The 19,055-nt window shown below is 46.2% G+C and overlaps 2 protein-coding genes across 2 annotated transcripts in view; one reads left to right on the forward strand and one right to left on the reverse strand.

Moving 5' to 3' along the window:
• On the forward strand, positions 1-17,736 carry LOC136612612 (fumarylacetoacetate hydrolase domain-containing protein 2-like). The gene is made up of 8 exons (XM_066593081.1): positions 1-88; positions 5,303-5,566; positions 9,813-10,029; positions 12,290-12,349; positions 13,460-13,622; positions 14,220-14,328; positions 16,566-16,653; positions 17,443-17,736. Exons 2-8 carry the CDS (start codon positions 5,307-5,309, stop codon positions 17,503-17,505), a joined length of 960 nt encoding a protein of 319 aa, XP_066449178.1. The 5' UTR covers positions 1-88; positions 5,303-5,306; the 3' UTR covers positions 17,506-17,736.
• GPAT2 (glycerol-3-phosphate acyltransferase 2, mitochondrial) overlaps positions 17,530-19,055 on the reverse strand; it is a 99,453-nt gene continuing 97,927 nt past the window's right edge. The window contains exon 22 of the mRNA XM_066589420.1: positions 17,530-17,918. Within this exon, the coding sequence (XP_066445517.1) occupies positions 17,799-17,918 (120 nt within the window). The 3' untranslated portion in view covers positions 17,530-17,798. The remainder of the gene's footprint in view (positions 17,919-19,055) is intronic.

The raw sequence follows: 19,055 nt of genomic DNA on the forward strand, positions 1-19,055 counted from the left end.
CGGGAAGTGTAGTTCTCCGCCTGTCAGGTGACTGACGCGCCGCTTCCCTCACGCTGGGCCTCGTCTCGCGCTGTCGCCTTGGAAACAGGTCTGTGGCTGTTGTGTGTGACGTGTTAGTTGTAGCCACTTCTAGAGTGTCTCGTCCCCTCCTGCCGGCTGATGGCTGCCATGTCCTCTGCAATCGAGTCTGTAGGGGAAGGAGTCCTCCATGTCCCACAGGCTGTCATGGAGAAGGGCTGTGCAGCCAGCTGTCCATAGAAAATAGTGAGCGGACACAATGGCTGCCGCCTGCTCGTTAACCTTTTTAGTGATTTTTTTGCACCTGGTGGTTTAACGGACATAACTATTTAAATTTAATTTGTTGCCAAAATAACTTTTCTACCGCTTCTTCCGTAACACAAAGGCCTTTTCTTTTTAAATGCCTTTAATTAAAAAAAAAATAAATTTTTATATATATATATATATATATATATATATATATATATATATATATATATATTTTATTATTATTAGGGTTTGTTGACACGGTTTGGACATTTCGCAGCACAAAGTCTGTGTCAAAACATGCAACATTTGGGGCAGATTTTAGTGTGACATTCACGCTCCTCATTTGAAGAGGTTGGATCCGCACCAGGGATCCCCTGCAGAAGCTCCGCATGGACAATCCACCCCACATTGTCACACCCGCCCCATGCGGTCACACCCGCCCCGTATGGTCACACCGCCCCATACTGTCACACCGCCCCATACTGTCATATCCGCCCCTGGCCCTAGGGGTAAAGTGTGAAATAAAAAATATATATATATTTATAAGGGAACGTTTACAGTGAAAAATTCTGTAACACAATCCACAGATTTTCCCCAGGGACGCAGACCCCATCCGTGCGGCTTTGACTCTAAGTCAGCTGTGCTACTGCAGCCGATTCCAGAAGATACCGCGCTCCATCTCACTGCCGAAGTCTTAGCACTCTGCGCTGCCTTCACCGGGCAGCCATCGGTCTCTAGTGAGCGCAGTGCTGCTGGTCTCCTCCACAGCACCTGACTGCGCTGCTGTGACTAGAGGCCCCCGGTGAAGGCAGCGCAGAGAGCGCAGTGACTTTGGCAGTGAGACGGAGCGCGGTATCTTCTGGAATCGGCTGCGGAAGCGCAGCTGATTTAGAGTCAAAAATTAACATCCGTGTGTCGTTTGCAGAAAGCTGTAAAATTTTCTGCTGCGAAAAATCCACGACATTTCCGCTACGTGCAAAACATGGGTCCTCCGTGTCTGATCAGTGGAGCGCCACTTGGGACCCCACCGGTCTGCAGCGGCCGCTGCTCGGCTGAGGGCTCCCTTAGGTTATGTTCACACGGGGGGAATTTGCTGTGGAGTGTTGGCAGATCCGCAGTGCAAAATCACCACCATTTAATGCGGATTTTGGTATGAAATTCCCCTTTCACTAGAAGTGGTGAAATCAGCGCCAAAACTCCGGGGCTATAATTGAAATTCTGCGGATTTACAATCCCCACTACGTGTCAGTGTCCGCACGGGTTTAGTGCAGATTATTTCTGCAATGTGGGAATTACACTTAGAAAATCCCATCCACGTTGTCGTAACTAAATGCTGTGGGTTTTCCGTGTGGAGGGGCGGAATGGAAAATCCACGGTAAATCCGCCGCTTCCTACCAGACATGTATAATATATCCGTCTGATCCGGGACTTGTGCTCCCTCCTCCCCGGCATGTTCTGGCGATTCTCTTCCACGCCCCGAGGACCACCCTCCTCCACCGATGCACTGCCATACCGTCTCTATGGCACCAAGTTACGCCACGTTACCTTTTACCTTCATTGTAAATTGTTCAGGTGCCCCTCAGTGGGGGCATGGCAAGTACTTTAAATACCACAGCATGTGCACATAGCCTTATGGCGTGGTCTTAGTGCATGATAAAGCCCCCCGCAATAACCACACATACATGTAAAATACACGTCTTACATTACGGTCTGGAGTAACCGAGCTCCGAGAGCTGCTGGTGGTTAATAAATGGCTACAAGGTCTCTGTAGGAATGTGCTGATGCGGAGTGTCATCGGGAAAGTTGTAGGAGCCAGCGGGCACTACAGGACCGGGTCACACCGCCGCTGGAGGAACGACAGGGGCACACACTTCAGGTTGGGCATGAAAGGTAAGACTGGCATAAAGCTATGTTCTCACAGGACAGAAATACTCCGATGCCTTCATACTGTCGGCGGATCCCAGCACCCTTCTGGTTCGGTGATGGTGCTTCTACATCATATGACCAAAGTCATGGCCTCACGAACTACAGACCGGGAACTGTTGACTGCGCAAAGATTTTGGAAGTGAGGAGGAGCGCTCTACCCTCTGAAATCAGCCACGGACATGGAATTTTTGGATTTGAGTGTGGAAATGCTGCAGAGCTTGCCTTAGAATTGTCTGCTACAGATATTCCACAGCATTCCGTCCCGTGGGAATCTACCCTAAAGAAAACCGTCCCTTTCTTACCCGCTGTACCTAATCTGAGTATTGGAAAGAAAGGGGAATAGTCCAGTAAACACCATCTGCGTTGCCTAACCATGTATTGTACGTGACTTATGATTTTGTGCATGGGTCATTTCAGGACAAATCGCCCACGGGGGTCACACCCGTCCATCTCCAATTGTTGGGGAAAATCTGGTTATCGGTCAGGAAATACAGGGGGATCAATTTTCCGAAGAGCGAGAACCATAATTGTTAATTCATATCTCGGAAACCATTGGGTGCAGGAAGATGTGCGAGGTGCCGCTCCCGTTGTAATAATATGTCGATTTCTAACAGACTGTTATAACACTAATTCTAACACAAGTTAAAATAAAGGGGTAACAAAAATGGTTGTCAGAAACTCCGTAGGACGCCTTCCTGACATTTTGTGGTAAGAAGCTTCAATGTTGGGGGACTATAGAGAAGTATTTTCAGCTTTCTCTCCATTCCAAAGTTTAGTTCCAATTTGACTTTTATCTTGTATTGGAATTACAGTGTTAGGAAAAATGTTACAAATCGACATGTTATGAATAGAGATGAGCGAGTATACTCGCTAAGGCACATTACTCGAGCGAGTAGTGCCTTAGCCGAGTATCTCCCCACTCATCTCTAAAGATTCGGGGGCCGGCGCGGGTGACAGGTGAGTTGGAGCGGGGGGGGGGGGAAGAGAAGGAGAGAGTGAGATCTCCCCGCTGCTCCCCGCCCCCCGCCGGCCCCCGAATCTTTAGAGACGAGCGGGGAGATACTCAGCTAAGGCACTACTCGCTCCAGTAATGTGCCTTAGCGAGTATACTCACTCATCTCTAGTTATGAAGCGAACGACACCTCGCACTTCTCCATGCACCCAATAGTCTCCAAGATGAATTATCAGAAATCATGGTTCGCTGTAGCCTTTAGAAAATTGCCCCCCTCCTCTGTATTTCTTGACCCCGTGACCAAATGAGTCTGAAAATTGAGATCTTTATATACATTCTAGTAACGGACAAATGTGAAAAGTTTTATGAAAATCAGAGATGACTGGGTGTTACCCCTGGGTGATTTGTCCTGGAATGACCCGCCTATAGCCCTCATAATGATATCATAGTGGTGGCACATAACTTTTTTACCCATAGACACAGTTTGCCCCTTATGCTTTCCTCAGTAACCACAATACACCAACTATACCTTTAAAATCACAGCACGCCCCATTGCAGGGAACTTGTCACCCTATTTGCATTCGTTGGTATTATTTTCTGTTGGGCAAATACAAGTCAGTGTTAGCCCAATAGTGGGAAAATAAAAGCAATGAAAGCTAATATGGAGGCAAATACTGGTGACATACCATTGTATGCCATAGCGCACTTGCGCAACCAGCACTCCTTTCAGTCTCCTCCTCACTGTAGGGGTTGTAGTAACCCCACAGTGAGGGGGACAGGGGACACAGGGTCTCCGTTCTCAAGATAGGTGAGACCACCACCAATCAGCAACTTTTAGCCTTTTCTGTGGATAGGTAATAACCTTTAATTTTGGTAGAGCCCCTTTAACCCATTCCAATCCACTGTCTGATGTCTTTAAACATTATGATTTAAGGCTGTACAGCTCCGATGTTTGAAGACGTCCGTCGGGGTTCTCTTACTATATATTGTCAGCCTCTCTGCTGTCGGAGACTATCCAGTTTGTCACCTCATGCAGTACTGGCTTTAGCCAGCATATAGCGCCGTTGTATAACAGTAGAAAAAGAGTAAGCCCTCTAGGAAATCCAGGATACAAATTGGATCGGAAAGGGTTAACAGATTAAAGTGGTTTTCCCACCATTAACACGCAAGACATATCCACAGGATTTCACATAAATGTATGATAGGATGTCCTAAGGGTCCTCCACATCCCAACTGAGATTGAAACAGGCCCATAGATGCTAATGGAAAGCACCTTTACTCAGCCTCCGCCTGGATTCAGCAGCTGCCTTACATGAGCAGGGTTTTCGGAGATCCCCATTTATCAAATAAATGGGGGTCCTAAAGATGGGACTCCCACATATCAGACATTCATGGCTTTTTGTGCAGATCTATGGTGGGCTAACCCTTTTATTAAAGAGCAAATAAACATTGAAAAAACTTTTGATATGTCCAAGTGACGCCAGGAATATCGACTGGTGACGAGTCCAAGTGCTGAGACCCCCACTGCTTGTTGGAATGAATGGAGAGAAGCACTTGTTGGAGAGCTGTGCCAACTTGGCTCATTCTGCCCCTGCTTGGAATAGTGTTCAGGCTCAGTAGAAAATCTACGAGTCTACATTGTTTGCCAATGATCAAAAACTTCTCATATGTTAATATGACATATTAGAAGTTTTCTAAAAGTTTAGTTATATTTTAAGTCATACTGTTGCCTTGAGGACTCAAAGCATGTTTCAAGTCAGAATTGGTGAAAATCTTTTTACATTTCTCCCTGTGTGGCTTTAAAAACAAAATCTGTATCTTTTTACTCTACTAGTGTGTGATTAGTTCTGTGTCCATACTATGAATGGGACAGCTCTCTCTCCCTCTTTCACAGCAGGACATCCCGGAACAATGGCAAGCATAGTACATCCAGCTAACTAGCCCCATGTAACTAAACCCTTGTTACTTTATGGCTCTGTGGCTTAGAAAATCCCCCCTGAGCAGGATTCACCTCCCATGCTAACCAGCCCTTACTGGTGACAAGTATGTAGGTGATTCATAGTATGAGGAGTCTCTAATCAAACTAGTATCTACAGCACAAGTGAATGTTTGTAGAACCTTCCCATCTTAACATAAGAAATCTCTCTTTCTTGAAAGGTTGATGTTGGGGTCTCTCCGAGGTCTCCTGCGAGCCGTCCAGCACAACGCTCTCCACTTGTTGCCCCAGAGAGGCTTTTCTCGCTTTCCTGCACCGAGAATGCGGCTAATTCAGTTTCAGAGCTCAACGTCTGCAGGCCGGAAGATCGGATTAGAGCTGGATGGAGAAAGAGTCATCGACCTCAATGCCTTTGATTCATCCCTTCCATGTGGGATGAGAGAATTCCTAGAAGGTGGTGATGCCGCGCTGCAGATAGCCAAGAGGTACAGACCAGGAACGTCTGGGAATATACAGTATAATAAAGTGATGTATGGATTAAGCTGTGTTAAATTTACCACCTTTTTATCATGTCCTTTTTTTCAGCAATTTTTCATTTCTTGATCCCTTTACAGATTAGGACACACACACACCTCTCTCAATCAGTTAGAGAGCATATTTGCTCTCTGATTGTCACATCCCCCCCCCCCTCCACCCCCAGAGTGAAATGATGAGGACTTGCTCATTTAATCATTCCTCTACAGCAGTGTTTCTCAACTCCAGTCCTAAGGCACCCCAACAGGTGATGTGTTCAGGATTTCCTCAGTGTTGCACAGGTGATGTAATTATTGTCAGTGCCTCAGACATTGCCACAGGTGTTCTTACTATAGGATATCCTGAGAACATGACCTGCTGTTTTCAGGATATCCTATGATAAGAACCCCTGTGGCAATATCTGAGGCACTGACAATAATTACATCACCTGTGCAACACTTAGGAAATCCTGAAAACCTGACCTGTTGGCGGTCCCTGAGGACTGGAGTTGGAGAACACTGCTATAAGGGCTACCAATTCATGTCAACCTACCATGGAAGGGATGACATGAATTTTTGTTCATAAACCCCCCCACCCCACAATCAATTAAAGAGCATATTTGCTCTCTGATTGTCATGTTTTTTTTTTCCCAGAAAAGGAGTGAAATGATGAGGACTTGCTCATTTAATCATTCCTCTACAGTGTTTAACCTCGCAAATGCTGCAGTCATTGCTGGCTGTGACATCGGTCAGGAAGGGTATCATTTCCCCTTATAAGAGGAGACTTTTATAAGGCCTTCCATGACTGTGTGTTAAATCTGTATACGATAAGAACTTTAGTCGGGAAGGGTATCATTTCTCCTTAAAGGGGTTGTCCCACGCCGAAATGTTTTTTTTGTTTTTTTTTTTTGCATAGGCCCCCGTTCAGCGCAGGACAAACCCAAGGGATGTGTTGAAATTAAAAATAAAAATTTTACTTACCCGAATCCTCTCTCTGCAACTTCTTCCTTCTTTTCCTCCAAGATGGCCACCGGGATCTTCACCCACGATGCACCGCGGGTCTTCTCCCATGGTGCACCGTGGGCTCTGTGCGGTCCATTGCCGATTCCAGCCTCCTGATTGGCTGGAATCGGCACACGTGATGGGGCGGAGCTACGCGATGACACGTAGAAGGGGGCAAAGCCAGAACGCCGCTCGTGCCCGGACCGACCAGAAGGGAGAAGACCCTTCTGCGCAAGCGCGTCTAATCAGGCGATTAGACGCTGAAATTAGACGGCACCATGGAGACTGGGACGCCAGCGCAGGGAAGGTGAGTATATAACTTCTGTATGGCTCATATTTCATGCACGATGTATATTACAAAGTGCATGTATATGGCCATACAGAAGTGTTTAACTTAACTTGTCATCGCGGGACAACCCCTTTAAGGAGAGCACCTAGAAAGGTGAGTGAGTTGATATATAAGGTCATCCATGCTCCTCTGGGTAATATGCAAATAGGGAAGATGGAACAATGCCTCTGTAGCGCCACCTATTGGAAAGCAGCATTCCTGCAAGTCAATGTTAGACTTTTTAACAAGTCTCATAACAATGACTGGGAATTATATGCCAGAACCATAAACCATACACAGACAGCTGTTTCGGGTGATTGGCCCTCATCAGTGTGCAGTAGGTTTCTGGCCTTATAAGTCTCCTCACACCTTCTAGGTGCTCTCCCTACAGGCTCTTTCCCATGAGCGTAGGCGTTTTTACGTGCGCCCGCCGTCGCGTAAAAACACGTGAACTGGCGCACAAATCTAACGTTTGTGCAGCCGTTCAGACAGCACGGGCCCGGCGCATATATGCTGAGGCCGCAATGCCGTTGCCTCCCCTTCCCGGCTCACATCCTCTCTCCTTCCCTCTAGATGTTTGCACTTGGAGTGGGCGGAGCTAAGTTTTTATCTCTCCCCCCCTCCCTCCCATTGCAAACAACCGGAGAGAAGGGGGAGGAAGTTTAGCAGTCACGCTGCTAAACTCCCTCCCATCTCCCTTCTTCAGCCTCTGTCATTGGCTCCCATAGGAGCCTATTCAGCGGCCGATGTATTCTGGGGGAAAAAGGACTATCTTTGCTGCCCGGCGTAAAATGAAAAGTAATTGAAGTGTCGTATATACCTTAAAATGGTACTGATAAAAACTACAAGTTGTCTCACCAAAAATAAGCTCCCGTTCTGTCAACTAGGATAAACATGCTGTGGTCCTGGGAGGTGGTGCCACATAAAAAGGCTTTAAGTAGTAAAACATAACAACACCTCTATAAATTTGGTGTTGTCATAATCATAATGACTCGTAAAATACAGCTAACATAATATTTATACCACATAGGGAACCCTCGTGGCCAAAGAAAATTAATCAATTATTCAATACGTTATTGAAGGGGGGTCATTTTTTACTTATTTTTTTCACTTGTTCATTTGCATCACTTTAGTACGTAGCACTCATAGAAGTTAAAAACTGCCTTTCCCTTCTACTTCGGGTCCTCGGCTGTGTCTGATAGCCGAGGACCAGACCTACTCCTGTTTGATTGCAGGACAGAAGCATTAATCCCGCTTTGTAATTCTGCTATTTGCCATGATTAAAGCCCAGGACTGAATGCCGTATATTTACTGCGCTTAGTCCTGAAAGGGTTAATAATTAAATTATTTTGCAAACCCCGAGGTGCTCTGCCTGCTAGTGAATAGACATGAGCGTGGACCTCCATTGGTTTATAGTGCTGTGTAAACACAGAATGTGCATGCACGTTTTTTAGAAGAACTACCGGTATTATTGTGACACTGCTGCGCTATATATACCTAGCAGAATAACAAAAAACCTTTTACCCTGCAATACCCCTACTGCGGTGTATACACAGCTCCAAATACTGTAGGACAGATTGAAAGATTCTGCCGCACTGCTGTCCCCGAGGCCTATAGGACCTTTCCTGAGTGAAGTGACAGTGATGTCATCGGTCGGTCACATGACTGCTATTCTCTAAAGGTCTTTTACCCTGCACAGTCATGTCAGTTGCTGCTGCGAGTGGTGAAGCGCAGTAGCATGACATGACTGTGATGTCAAGAGGGTAGCGACTAGCCTGTTGACATTATAGTCATGTCACAGTCTGCGGGCCGCCAGAAATCCTCTGCTGGGCCGCATGTTGTGCAGACCTGGGTTACTTTTACTAAGCTTGTCTAATAGAGAGTGTAAACAGAGCGGGCTGTGCAAAAATGGCCCAAATTTATCACAGTGAGGCCGTCCACACACGATCGAGACAATTGCGCAGGATTTGTGTGTTGTGAGAGGCACAAACCTCACACAAATATAAACTCCATTCTTTTTACACAAAAACGCCTCGCACAAGTGCGATATCAAGCCGGGGTTCACGGCCTGATGCCTCATTCGGCCGTGTGAAACTAGCCTGACCGATACATTTGCTGCATCTGTAGGCATGCTTGCCTTTATACCACCTGCCGGTTGGCTTAGGTTAGAGGGGCTGTACCAAGATATAAAGTCTAGAGATGAGCGAACGTGCTCGTTTAGAGCAATTACTCGAAAGAGTATAGCTTTTTTTTCGAGTAACTGACTAATCGGGCGAAAAGATTGGGGGGCGCCGGGGGTGAGAGAGAGAGCTCCCCCCTGTTCCCCCTTGCTACCCTCGGCGCCCCCCGAATCTTTTCACCTGAGTAGGCAGTTACTCGAAAAAAGCGATGTTCGTTCGAGTAATTGCTCTAAACAAGCATTTTCGCTCATCTCATGTCCCAGCAGAGGATAGGGAATAACTATATAATTTGTGAGAATCCGACCGCCGGAACCCTCAGTTGGAGAATGGGGGTCTCAGAAGTCCCCACATGAAGGAAGCCATGGTTGTTAATGTGCGATGTTGCTCTGTTTCTTTTAATGGAAGCGCCTTCAGGACCGCTGTTCTCCCGATCGGCAGGAATCCCAGCAGTTGGACCCTACTGATCATAAAGTTATCCCTATCCTGCAGATGATGAATAACTTTTTATCTTGGCACAACCCCTTTAAAGCACCAGATACCACCGGACACCTTCAGAGGTCTTGTGGAGTCCATGTCTCACTAAGTCAGTGGTGTTTTCTCGGCACAAGGGGACTTACACAATACTAGGCTGGTGGATATAATGTTATGACTGAACGGTATATTGTTGACAGTCCCACTGTTCTTCCTGACGTTGTTCATTGCCTTTCAGGGCCCTGGATTCTGGTCAGCACATCCTGAGCCGCTCTCAGCTCTCCATTTTGGCTCCCATCACCAACCCTGAGAAGGTTATTTGCATTGGGATGAACTATGTGGATCACTGCCAGGAGCAAAATGTTCCTGTGCCAAAAGAACCCATCATCTTCAGCAAGTTCCCCAGCACCATCGTTGGTCCATATGACTCCATTGTCCTTCCTGCAGAAAGTCAGGTGCCTGTGGCGATGTAGAAAGTGGGAGCAGCGATAGCCGGGGGTTACCAGTAGATAGTTAATATACTGTCCACCAACCATAGTGAAATAGTAGAGTTACCAGAACTGTAGAACTTCTACTGACATTGTATGACCGGGAGCGTACCTCATGGTGATAAAAACATACAGAAAAATATGGCTGCTTTCTTACCTAAACAGCGCCCCTTCTGTCCACAGGAAGGCATTGGTTTTAATTCACTTTGGAACTGAGCTATACTACCATACACAACCCATGGCCAGGTGTAGCGCTGTGACTGGAAGGAAGCAGTATGTTCTTCTAATTCTGCACAACTCCTTTAGGGCTCCTTCATACTGCTGAGGGTGAATCACGGCCCGATATTGCCCTCGCCATCCATGTGAAACCCATGGATGCAAGGCGTTTTCATGTGAAAACGGCCTCGCATCACTGCAGGGATAAAGGAATCCTCACTGCGGCTGTCACTGGATTGCAGAGTTCTCCCATTACTTTCAATGGGAACAATGCTGCTGCCGCCGCTGGCCCCAATGGAGTTGATGGACAATATTGTAGAAAGTTAGAACATGCTATGCAGGGGGGAAAAAAAACTCGCAGCAACACAATGTGGTGCCATGCAGAAAAACATCATTGTGCGTCTCGTAACTTTAAGGTCGGCTTCACAAGGGCAAGAAAACGGCGTAAGATCTGTGCATTGTGAGACACACAAATCTCGCACGAATATGAACCTCATTCTTTTGAATGGGGTCCTATACATAAGCGATGTGGCACCTCCTATCCTGGAGCGTGCTCTCGCATAGAGTCTCCCATTGTTTTCAATTAGGCCAGCAGCAGCATCACACCATGTGTTTGGGGTACGCGGTGCAATGCAGCAGAGGATCGCTACTTTCCCGAAGTGATGTGAGGCGATTTTGACGGAGAAACCACATGTTGGCGAGTGTGATATCGGGCCGCGATTCATGGCCCGATATCACACTCCCCCATGTGAAGCTAGCCCAAGGCCATGTTCACGCATGACAGACTTACTGCAGATTTTCCTCTGCTGAAAATTCGCACCCAATCCATAGCAATTGGTGTGAACAAGGATCTTCGTGTGGATTTCACCCCTTAGGTTAAATTCACATGGGCGAGTGTAATATTGGGCCCATTATCGCACTCCCCAACCTGTGATGTCAGCGTGGATGTGAGGGGTTTCTGTGTTAAAACCGCCTCGCATCACTTCGGGGAAATAGCAATCCTCTGACACAGCTTTCAGCTGCAGCGGAGGATCGCAGAGTGTTTCCCCTCACGAACACCTAGCACGCCATGCAATGCTGTGCTGGCCCCATTGAAAAAAATGGGTGATGCGAGGCGCTCTGATGGGATGCCCAAATATACAACATGCCATGATTTTTTTCGTGATGTGAGATTTGTGCATCTTGCAACACAGCAAATCTCACGCGATTTTCTCAGATGTGTGAAAACGGCTTAAAAGAGGTGGAATCCTCTGCAAATTCGCCCGTCTGCGCATGGCCTGTGTTTGTATTCGCACGGGCGATTTTAATTATTTTTTTTTTCTGTGCGAGTTCTCCCCAATTCCAAAAAGGATAAAACACCCATTTATTTGAGTTGGTTAAATCACACAAGTCATTTTTCTCGTGGACGTTATCTGCGGTGATTTTTCAGATTCAGACGTAGTGCTGCGCAATATGTTGGCGCTATATGAAGATTATTAGCATTCTGCACCATTTGTGTGATTCTTAAGAATTGCCCATTATTTTCTATGGGAGAGTAAAAAAAAAAACAGATAATTGCTTGCCATGCGATTTGCAGGAATGCATTGCAAATGCATGGAAACCTTTTCACTGACCAAACTCGCAGTCGCCCATGTCAATATGGCCGAACGCCACTCTCACACATGCGTTACGAAGACGCTGCTCGAAATCACAGCATTTTTTTCTGCGATTTCGAGCTGCGTTTTTGACCGCTTTTTAACGCACTTCATCACTGTGATGGGTGATGAGGTGCGTTAAAAAAAGTGAAAATGCGAACAGACAGCGCTGGTTTGCGAGGCCCCATTGCAATCAATGGGAGCATTGTACTGCGATTAGCACAGCCCTTGGGACGCCGCGGTAAAAAGTGGCCATTGTTGGAGAGGCCTTAGAGTATTTTCATACATCAAGTGAAAATGTATAATGGCTTGTTTTGTCCACTAGATGGCGCTGTTCCATTGCTTATTTGATGTGTGCCTCTGGTTTTGTTTTGTAGGAAGTGGATTGGGAAGTTGAACTGGCTTTTGTCATAGGAAAAAAAGGCAAAAATATCAAGGTAAAAATGAGAGATTAATGTCTGATCATTCTATTAACTGTAAACTTCAACAGCGGATTATTAAAGCAAAATACCAGCGGGACATTGACTAAAATATCCTCATAGGAGGCTACACAACAAGATAGACCCCATGTAGAAAAACCAAGTATTATGCCGGAAAATGATCACAAATATCTAAATTATAATTACAAATTAGTAAAAAGGACAAAGCCGTGATGAAAGAAATCCCAGATCACCCTATGATGTCATCTCATGTCAGAAAGCCATAAATACACGTCACCCCAAACAATAGAAACTCCTATAGCAAGTGCAGGGGATGCTGAGCATGAACACCGTAAACAGGAGTTCTAGTGACGTAACCCCAGGCGGGCAGAGAAGCCTTTCCATCATGTGGGGTGTGAGGTGGCTATTGGCTTCTGACATAGGATTCTGGGATCATGCGTTGAGGGTAACCTTTGTCTTTTTCCTAGTTTGTAATTACAATAAGGATATTTTTATACATATGTTGGCGTAATTTGTGTTTTTTTTCTACTAATTATTAATTATGATAATGGCCAAAATAAGACCGGATGTTTCCTAAGCAACATATCGCTATTCCAAGAGCAAATGCTTCAAAACCCTGCATTTAATGCGAGGGCTACACCAGGACTTCATCCACAGCCAGCGATTGCAGTGTAGCGGTGTGATCTCACAATCCACTAGAAGTCAGTGCAGAACCGTGAGCCACAGATCGTTCTTGGATGCCATGCAAGCTATGGCTACATGAGTCTCAGCCATTGCAGGGGGCGGGCTGTTCGGCTTATTTCTGTCTCTTCATTGGCCATGACATAGAAGGGGTTATAATATTGAAATGAGTCAAAGAGCCAGCACCCGCAACGAGAGGGGGTAGTAAGACTCTATGCCACATGATCTGCGTTGGTTCTGGCACCACTGGACACAGACCCGAATGGGTATTTTCTTCCTTGCATCACCCCTTTAAATGTCGTTTGGTAGGGAGACACCAGTAAAGTCCTTCATAGCCCTGCTGTGTTTTCAGCATGTAGTGTGCAGGTCTGTCCTGTCGGTGTAGTACATGTGTGATGATGAGACGCCCTTCTATCGTGTACGCAGGTGGAGGACGCTATGGAGCACGTGGCTGGATATACTGTGGCTCACGACGTTAGCGCTCGTGACTGGCAGATGAAAAGGAACGGCAAGCAGTGGCTGCTGGGTAAAACGTTTGACACGTTCTGTCCGTTGGGCCCAGCACTTGTTACAAAAGACTCTATTTCAGGTACTAGATAATGTCATTATTTTATGAGACAATGTATTGTTCGCCCCGTCTGATTAACCTCGTCCCGCTGACAGCTCCATTCTGCAGATCTGACGTGTGGCACTTCACATGGTAATCATTCTGGAAGGCTCTCTCTTATCCAAGTGATTCTCAGATTGGCTTTTATGACGCATTGTACTTTAGGTTTGTGGCAAATTTGGGTCAATATGTTTTACGTTTACTATAGTGCAGAGGGGGCCCGGACCTCCAGCTCAAGTGCGGAGGGGGCCGGGCCTGGCCCTCCAGCTCAGGTGCAGAGGGGGCTTGTAAACGTCATTGTGCATGCTGTCACACAGATGACATGCCCCAAGATCAATCTTGGTGGTCTTCCACCAGGTGATGGATAGCAGGGAGCACACAGAAGTGTACCCCCCACAAAGCTCCTTAATCTCAGCTGTCTGATGACAGTGAGATCACGGAGGTCCAAAAGAGCAGGAGGGTGCCAGGTGGAAAACTCTGCAAGACATTCTAAGATGACCACATGGACATAGACATAACACGGTGTATTCCATTTAATAATCGGTTCTGCATGATTAACCACGCTCCTCTCCTTCCCAGACCCCCATGGCCTTGGGATCCGTTGCCGTGTGAATGGGAAGCTGGTCCAGGACAGTAACACAAACCAGATGGTCTTCAGGACAGAAGCGCTCATCGCCTGGGTCTCCCAGTAAGGATTTACTGTGATATCATCTCTGCTGTAAACACTCCCATATGGCAGCTAATGCCTCCTCACCTCTGCCCTCTGTCCGTACATACAGAGTCCATAGATAGAGCGGACTCTATGGCGGACGTGGTATTTTGCATGTTCCCGCTCATGGTGTAGGAATCCCAGCCTGAAGCTATTTTTTGTGGGAATAACTTTAAGGCTTCTTTCACATGGGTAGCAAAAATCGCAGGCAATTGCATGCTTTCCAACGGGTCCTTCACATTAGTGATGTTTGCTAGAAAAAAAATCGTTGCAGGTTCTGTATTGCTGTAATTTGCAGGGGGTTCTTTTGCAGCCCACTTTCCCTATGGAGCCTTTGTTTTAGTTGCAACGCATAAAAACGCGGTTTCATGCTTTGCAACTTTAACATTAGAAAGTCATATTCTCTTTCTCCGCAAAACATCATGGCAAAATTGCGCAACAACAAAGCTGCAATATTGCTGTCCCCCGAGTGAAAGAGGCCTACGGGTATGTTTATACGGAGCAGAAATCCAAACCAGAGAAGAAAATCCACATCACCTGACCCATGTTTATAGTGACAGGGGAAGCTTTAAAGAAGTAGAGGAGAGTGCGACCTCAAGGGCCCATGTATAAATAATGGGTCTAATGGAGCATGGGTCTGATATTCAGCTCATCTCTATTACTGCTGCATGTACAATGTAAGTTCGGCACGTGTGCAGAAAACAATCTCCCAGATGTATACACTGAATGTACGGCCAAGACCTATACAACTGACTAGCACTGCAAAAGGGAAAAGACGTACAGTGAACTGCCTGGCAGGCATTTTTTTTATTACCGATGTTGTATTGAAAAGCTTAGTTTACTGCACTTTCCAATACAGTTTAAAGAAAAAAAAAGGTGTACGAACATACAAATAGATGTAAGGCCTCCTGCCGACGGCCGGGTCGGATCCCGCTGCGAGAATTCTCACAGCGGGATGCGATCCATGACCCGGTGGTCACCTCCTCCCAGCATCTCGCTCTGTGCCGTCCTCGCATAGCCGCACATGCGCAGACCATAACTGGGGCTTCACCAGTGCCGTTTCTGGGCAAGCCTCACAGAGGCAAGTTTTCATGCAGTCATATCGCAGCTGTCTGCATAGGATCACATTATCTAATGCACTCCTATGGCAGCAGGCAGGGGTGGAATTTTCGCATGTGTGCATTTAGCCTATGTCAGAAGCACGTCCCTTTCACAGATCCCTTTGCACAGTACAGCATTTTCCAACGCCTACACTGAACATGTGAATAGAGGCTGACAGCTTTCACTCTGGAGGTGCGACCTGGTTTGTTGGGCACATCCTAAGTATGTGCAACATTTGATTATGCCAGGTACTACTCTGTTGCATGTGCACTGGAGGCTCTGTTCAGATAGTTATAACATCCTGAGCAAGAGCTTCACCCGGGAAAATAATAGACCCCACTATAGTGAATGGGATCCAGCCCTTCCAATCTTTCACTTGTTCGGCTCCTAGGATGGAGCTGAATCCCATAAGGGTGCATTCACATGGGCAAGAGCAAGGAGCAACTGTATTCTTGGGCAAACCTCACATCTTGTCCGTGTGCTGAGCCGGAGACCGCACGTCTACATGTTCTATTCTCATGCAAATCTCACATGATTTTCTCAGTCATGCGAATGCACCATAAGCTGGTAGCGGGAGTATGAACCCAGCCTTACACTGGATGCAGACTTACAGCAGGCCAGGTTTACCCTCCAGGTATGAGGGATCTCATCATTGCTGTCAAATACCACCCCTGCCCAAAAATGTAGCAACTCCACTTTGTTGTACATTGGTTGTTCCTGCAATCACTGGATTTGCTTTGTTATACATCCCATAGCACAGAAACTCTTCTACAACTGCTCCTTACGGAGTTCCTCCCATATCGTTTGGACATCTGACTTTCCATGCAACTTTTTCTCCATTAAAGTAAATATAAATATTTAATCAAGAGTTCAAAACTGTGAAATGTGAATTAAAATTGATAAATGCCAATGTACTAAAATTGCACATCTGACAGATGCAGTATTCTCTTGCCGCCCAATGGCTCATCTGAAGCCGGTTTATAGCAGTCTTTGCATGGCCCTGTTTCATCATCTTTTTTGCAGAAGCGCAGCAGTGGACGAATTCTTAGTAATAAGTACTGACTGTATTAGGCACATATACTGCACATTCTGACTTGGCTATGTATCTTTCTCAGATTTGTTACATTAAATCCAGGAGACGTATTTCTTACTGGGACCCCCCCTGGAGTTGGTGTATTCAGGAAGCCACCAGTATTCCTTAAGGTGAGAGACTAAAGCCCCATTTATACACAGACGAGCGCTCAAAATCCATCAGAAACGCACAGTTTTGAGCGATCATTTTGCATAGGTACTAATATGCTAAATCAGCCCTTTAGTACTTCATTGCATGTATTTAGAGAACAGTCTGTTCTCTAAATACCTCACTATTGTTCTCCAGTGGGACAGCAGCTGAAAGAATGTCATCAGCGCTGCCTGCGGAGAACACAGTGTGCCGTCCCTCTTATCAGGGACGACGGATTTTAAGCTGAGCTGAACTCAGTGATGGACGAAGAGTGCACAAGAAGTACCCAAGGGCTATCGCTCAAAAGCCGTAGTTTGGACAAATTTCGAGCGATAATCATTGCGTGTAAATCAGCCTTCAGATCCCAGAAGTGTAATATGTCCTCTCTGTCTTTCCCGAATATGAAGTACTGTACGAGCGAGAACAACTAGTGCTGCAGAATGTTTAGCTGACGGTCGTCCCGTGTAAATGGAGCATTTGGCCCTATCACATTAGCGCTAGCTATCACAACTACAGATATGCTACATTATTATTAGTAATCAATGCAGAGATCCAAGTAATTCCAAAGGGTTCACTTACTTTTTCTTCCAACTGTACATGATGTGTACAAGTAGAATATCAGCAATGAAGGATGTATGGGCCAATAAATATGGGTTCTGACTATCGGCATCTGATCTGACAACTACAGCTGTGCTCCAGCACGATCGGCCATCCGCCCAGCTCCTCGTGCAGCGATTGTCGTATTCACCATCTGTTGCTTTATTTTTCAGGCGGGAGATGTGGTTGAGTGTGAAATTGATGAGCTTGGAGTGATTAGTAACCCCGTGGTGTGAAGATGTGTACATTACAACGGATACTGCTGTGTACAACACGTAGGTTTAATGATGAGCAAATCACGTTGTACGGCGGCGAAGACGCATTCCTGCTCCGAAGCCAACAGAACGCCGCAGGAAGCAAATCTCTTCCATTAATCAGGAGTTTTTAAATCAATGTCAAACTAATCAACACGTTGTAACTTCCAGAACATTACATGTAATAACAGCCAGACATGTTGTAGCAAAATAGTCCCTTTCTGCCACTGGTCGGTCCGGACGTCTCCTCGGCGGTCCTTCTTACAGGACAAGTATTACTTTCTGTATATGAACTGCTGGATGAAGGTCGTCAGCTTCTTGCAGTTTTCCTCCAGAAGAAAGGTTTCTGAGAGGTGGAGGATGGATCCATGACCGCTCTGTGAGCACTCAAACACCTGCAAATACACTGTGCCGTTACCTTCTCAGCGGAGGACGGGTGACCAGCAGTGCGGTAGAATATGGTCAACACATAGCGGCAGATTTACTAATCCTGTCTAATATTTACATAGTGTAGGGCAGGCAGTCTAAAGGCCCATTTAGAGACAACGATTATCGCTCAAAAGCCGTCTTTTGAGTGATAATCGGGTGTAACTGCGCTGCCATCGTGCAGTTTTCGTTAAGCCGTCGCTCATCGTTGTCTTTTAGCGTGCTGAAAGACAACAATGAACCTTATCAGGGATTCACAGGTGATACTATTGTTTCAGCTGTATGCAGCTCCCTAACTACAGGCTGTGTATGAAGAACAGACATACGCCACGAAGAACAGAGCTGCACTGCTCGGTTCTTCATACCCAGCCTGTAATCACCCTGCTTGTCTTCTGCATCCTCCACTCGGAGTGCTTGGCTGTATAACAGCCGGGCGCTCCGAACAGGGAACGGCTGGATGCAGAAGACAAGCGGCCCCGGCTTGTCTTCTGCATTCTCCGCTCGGAGCGTAAAGTGATCGCTCAACGTTTGAGCGATCATCTTGCTTGGTAAATGACACGATTATCACTCAAATGACATTTTTTAAGCGATAATCGTTGTCTAAATGGGCCTTAAGATGTGCCAGATTTATCACACTGGCTCGGGGTAGATGATAAGTTTGGCGCATCTTTAGACATTTAGTCTTACTTTACACCCAATATCGGTTGCACCAGTATTTTGGTGCACATTATCACACTGTCATATTATGGCTGCACATCTACTGCCAAAAATAGGAGTGGGTCTCATCAGGAGAGACCAGGGAACCTTTTTAGTTTCTCTACATTCCCTTGAAGTGCTCGGATCAAGATTTTGGTGCCTATGAGTTTGTTTTTTTTTCTATAGAGAAAATATTTCTGGCCTAGGCTTGAAGTACAGACCTAGCTAGCAAAGGTAAACTTGATGCTTAAAGCATTAAAAGGCCACTGCATTCAAATGTATTTCTCATTATGTAGCTACCCCCTGGTATATATAAATCTGTTAGCAGCACCTGAGCTAGTTTTTCCTTTTCATCTGAAACTCCCTGGAACCCTTTTCCTATCAGTTACTAATGATGATCACAGAGCGCC

This window comes from Eleutherodactylus coqui, chromosome 2 (genome assembly GCF_035609145.1).
Source record: "Eleutherodactylus coqui strain aEleCoq1 chromosome 2, aEleCoq1.hap1, whole genome shotgun sequence".
NCBI lineage: Eukaryota > Metazoa > Chordata > Amphibia > Anura > Eleutherodactylidae > Eleutherodactylus > Eleutherodactylus coqui.

What these genes read in the sequence shown, in the direction of transcription:
- LOC136612612 (XM_066593081.1), top strand. Translation starts at nt 5,307, where the DNA reads ATGTTGGGGTCTCTCCGAGGTCTCCTGCGAGCCGTCCAGCACAACGCT. An exon ending in TCCTTCCTGCAGAAAGTCAG is followed by an intron (nt 10,030 to 12,289) that starts GTGCCTGTGGCG and finishes TTTGTTTTGTAG; the next exon opens with GAAGTGGATTGGGAAGTTGA. An exon ending in TACAAAAGACTCTATTTCAG is followed by an intron (nt 13,623 to 14,219) that starts GTACTAGATAAT and finishes TCTCCTTCCCAG; the next exon opens with ACCCCCATGGCCTTGGGATC.